We start from the raw sequence: 4,809 nt of genomic DNA, 5'->3' as shown, positions 1-4,809 counted from the left end.
ACCCATGGTACGGCAGCAAAGTTCCTTGATTATAGTATAGTTCCTAGCCATATCGGCCTAGAAAATCGCAACTTTGCATTTTCCTTCGGTCTTAGTACACAGTGTAACTACAGAAGAGTCAAGTTTTAAATAGGAAAAATATAGAAACTCTTTGGTCATTTTTGAGCGAGTTGCTAACGGTCTAATGAGATTCAATGATCTATGCTAAGCTACAGCTAAAAGTGCACCCGGAGATCCCGGAGATCGGCTGAATGGATTCAAAAACGGTAAAACTCAACTGTTTAACTCTAGAGTTGCCTATTTTCCCTATTTTCAAATTAGTGGAGTGTTCCTTTAAACCTTAGGCTACAAATTAATGGAATAAGCACAGCGCGCTCACCAATCAAACAGCCGCGTTGCGCGTCTCAGTCTCTCAAAAACCAAACCAGCTCTCTCTCAAGAGTGCACACGCACATTTGTTTAGTGAAGTTCAAAAAAAGACTCGCTTAAAGAGTTCTGCGTAATGAAAATGTGCGCATTGAATTAATTCAGTCGTGTTCAAATGATCACTAAACGTTTGTCATGACATCTCTCTGCTTGCATGATAAATATATTTTCAGAAATTAATAATTATTTTAGTTTAACACGGCATACTTGTTCAGTGATAATTATGAAAAAAAAAAAGAAGATAGTCATAACGGTCTTATCAAGTAACTGTACGACGTTCCACCTGGTTTTATCCGAATGCAGATACGAATAATTTTGTGATTGTTACAGATACAAATACTGGCTGATACATGAAAATTTAAATATGTAATGTTTATAGTTATAATAATTATAAAGTTTTGACAATTTACATATGTAATGGTTGCATTAGGCTATGAATTAATAAGCGTTTATTGATGAGAACTATTTCATGTCTTTTCATTTACAGTAGCATGAACATCTAATCAGCATAGATGGAAGGAGAATTTCTAAAAAGTGCTTCTAATACAACATTAATTGTATGGTGATTTATAGTATTAAGATGAAATTAAAAATAAACTGTTGGATCCAGCTATGGGTATTTGATTGATTCAGCCATTGAAGTCTCACTCCAGCTGAGCAACCCTGAATATATGTATTTAAATGCTTTTTAAATGTGTTTTTGGTTGTGGGACAGCAGTTTGGACCAATTCTGTGGAATGGCCAATATTGGCCCAAACTGCAGTCCCACAACCAAAAAACACGTTTACTAAGATCCTTCTATTCTCTATTGAAACCCACAATAATATTTAAAATATTAGTAAGCTTAATGTAAATAAAATCATCATTTATTGGGTACGTTCGATTGGGAGGTGGCTGTCCCGAACCCTAACCCCTAAATTTCAACTTATGAAAATATTGAAATGTTGTTTTTAAAAATATCTTTCTGATTCTTTAAAAAAAGTTAAGTTCAAAAAAAATTTTTTTTTTAATTTTCTTTGTAAATTATGAAACTTTATGTAAAAAAAAAAAATGTGTCCCGCATTTTCCATGTCACTACCGAAACAGTGCATGCTTTAGTCCATTGGCTGAGACTGAAATGAACTACACCCCTACATTTATGGATATATTCAGGATATATATCCATATACATATTCAGGAAATATTTATGTGTCCCTCTCTCTCACAGCTATAGGGTGAGTAGATAGGCCCCATCATTTTGAGGTAAATGTGTTCAAAAGTCTGAAAAATCTGTGTAACCATAGACTGTATAAAAACATGGACGTAGTGTCCGTGATGAAACGGATGAGTTATAAAAAAATTCACCCCCCTCACAGTTGTCATGAAGGGCAAAATTAGCTATATAGACCAAAATCATTTTTTGAACCAGGCTGTAAACATGTTTTATTCTGCTGTAAAGTTGGGCATTTTAACATGGGGAGTCTATGGGATTGACTCCCTTTTGCAGCCAGCCTCTAGCGGCCAGTCGATGAATTACAGTTTAAGTCACTTCCTTGTTGGCTTCACGAGAGAGAGCGGGAGGTTGCCGCTCATGTGTAACTCTAAGGAACGTCACTACCGAACACCTTTTTTCTGCAATTAAGCACACCTTTTTGGGAGTTATTTCATATTTAATTTTCATCTGTGTACAGCTGTTCAGAACTGTGCTAGCTAACCATGTGCTGATTAGCATATTTGAGATTAAAAGTATCTTAAAATTGTCACGACCGAAACATTTGGTGGAGTTTCGGTGACATCTTTGTTTTTTTTGGGTGTTATCCCATAAAATTGTCACGACCGAAAAATGTCATCATTGTTTCGGTAGTGACAAAAGGGAATACATAATCCTCATATTTGGGGGAAATAAACAATTTTAGTATGGTTATGCAGTTTTTTAGTATTTTAGTATGTTTTGAAAAAAATTAAATCATTTAGATTTTTTTTTTAATTGATTATAATTTCTTCTTTTTATTTTGGAGTGAAATGTGGGCTGTGAGATTCACTCCAACATGCATTTACAACAGCACTTGTATCTGTCTGCTGCAAATGCATTAAATGCCACAAATGCAAACACCAAAGACAATTTATGCAGCGAAGAGATGTGCATAAATCATAAATGATTTGTCATCAGTATCGTTTCACTTCCACAAATTAGGCCAGATTGTTTTCATACCAACTCTGAGTCCACATGAACCTGATTCAAGGACTTACTGATGTCTGCCAGAGTTCAGAAAACAGCTTCAGCTGCACGGAGAAGCCAGATGGACTCTGCAGCAGTGCATTCAGATGAGTGACTGATGGATGTCTGTGCTCCTCAGGCTCATGAGATGAGCGCCAAACACTCGGCAGAGGCCATGAAAGCAGAGAAGTGGCAGTTTGAGTACAAGAACCTCAACGACAAATATGAGACGCTTCTGAAGGAGAGAGAGGTGCGACACCGATCCCTCACATCAGAGCAGATGAACTCTGTGATCGTGAAAGTGAATGACTGTGTGTGTGTGTGTGTGTGTGTGTGTGCTGCAGAAGCTGATATGTGAGCGCGAAACACTGAGAGACGACTGAAGAGCTGAGATGTGTTCAGGTCCAGCAGCAGTGCTTAACAGGTCACACACACTGCATATACAGACAGAAACATAAGCCCCGCCCTCTCTCACACTGCCGTCCAATCAGCTCTCTCCCTGTGTGTTTGCAGATTCAGGAGCCGTCGGCAGCCTGGCGGCAGAAATCATGCCAGCAGAGCTCAGGTGAGCACTGTTTGTTTGATTGTTCGCTAATTTACACGATTTACTAATTATTTTTGCAACAATTGTTTTTTTCACGTGTTTTAAAAATTTACTAATTTGTTAGACTTAGAGTTCCCAGAAGTCCCTGTTGTTATTTTTTTTTCATATTGAGATATTATTTTAGTGATTATTAATATTTTGAATTAATTTGTTTTGATCATTTCTGTCTTTTTAATTTTAAATCTTTAGTAGTTTTTTTTATTTAGTTATTATTTTTTTATTATTGTTAATTTTTAAGATTGATTGATTGATTTTAAATATGCCAATACAGTTTTTATTCATTTTTTTTTATTTAACATCAAGTTAAACTAAATTAAATGAGAAATGTTGCTTTGGCAACTAGCTGAAATTATTATTTCAGTTCAAGATTATTTTATTTAAGGTTACAAAAAGGATTTTTTCATCTGTTAGTTACTGTAATAACTTTGCCTGTGTTTTATATTTAATACTCTTTTTTGTTATCGTTTAAATGCTACAGTTTTACTTCCATTATATAAATTAGTTTTTATTATTATTATTAATATTTAGTAGTGATGCACTGAAATATCCATAAATATTTGGAAGAAAACATATTTTGGGTTTATATCATTAAATAGTTGATAGAAAAACTGCAATTTAAATGTTTATGTGCAACTCTGTTTTTATATGAGAGTCGATAAATACATGTGATAAATTGATTATTGAATTTATAAAAAATAAAAAAATCCGTTATCAAATTTATTTTCGGTTTTGGATTTTTGGTTAAATGAAAACTTACGTTTTGGAAAAAAAATAAAATAATAATTTCAGTGCATCACTAATATTTAATGTAAAATTTTATTTTATATATGATCCAGATCTTGTGTCAGGTAAATACTGCTCTGATTTATGAATTATGTAATGTAAATGTAAATGTTAATGTAAAGTTTATAAATTAGCCAATCTGATAATCACAAAATTGAAAGGACTGACCCTTACATGAATATGGGTAGTAATTATTTTTAGTAGTAGCTTGTAGTGGGCTGGACTTTACTAGTTAAACATTTGAGCAGTTTAAACTTAATACTAATCACACACACTAGTGGTCTAAAGTCTGGAATAAAAAAGATTTTTAATGCTTTTGAAAGAAGTCTGTTCTGCTCACCAAGACTGCATTTATCTGATCAGTAAAAACACTAATATTATGAAATATTACAATTTAAAATATCTGTTTTCTATTTGAATATATTGTAAAATGTAATTTATTGCTGTGATCAAAGCTGTATTTGCAGCATCATTACTCCAGTCTTCAGTGTCACATGATCCTTCAGAAGTCATTAATTTGGTGCTTGTTTGTATATGTAAGATAAGTGCATATGAATGTGTTTTCTGTGTGTCAGGGATACGGTTGTGCGTCTGCAGCAGGAGAATAAGATGCTGTGTGTTCAGGAGGAGTCAGACAGACACAGACTGGAGGAGCTCCAGACGCTGCTGGAGGAGTCACAGCACTGCCAGAACACACTCGAGACCCAGAACCGGTGTGTGTGTGTATTTACTGTGTGTGTGTGTGTGTGAGAGAGAGAGAGAGAGTGTGTGTGTGAGAGAGAGAGAGAGAGTGTGTGTG

General features: G+C 34.6%; 1 protein-coding gene across 1 annotated transcript in view; it reads left to right on the top strand.

The window, feature by feature from the left end:
• The window catches only part of LOC107696339 (protein Hook homolog 2-like), a 30,245-nt gene that overhangs the window by 19,857 nt on the left and 5,579 nt on the right, over nt 1–4,809 (top strand). The window contains 5 exon segments of the mRNA XM_016496633.1: nt 2,763–2,873; nt 2,968–2,999; nt 3,001–3,047; nt 3,137–3,188; nt 4,586–4,723. Coding sequence (XP_016352119.1) covers nt 2,763–2,873; nt 2,968–2,999; nt 3,001–3,047; nt 3,137–3,188; nt 4,586–4,723 — 380 coding nt within the window.

Source organism: Sinocyclocheilus anshuiensis, unplaced genomic scaffold, assembly GCF_001515605.1.
Source record: "Sinocyclocheilus anshuiensis isolate Anshui unplaced genomic scaffold, SAMN03320099.WGS_v1.1 scaffold62, whole genome shotgun sequence".
Classification (NCBI taxonomy): domain Eukaryota; kingdom Metazoa; phylum Chordata; class Actinopteri; order Cypriniformes; family Cyprinidae; genus Sinocyclocheilus; species Sinocyclocheilus anshuiensis.
This window is presented reverse-complemented; position numbering and strand designations above follow the sequence as displayed.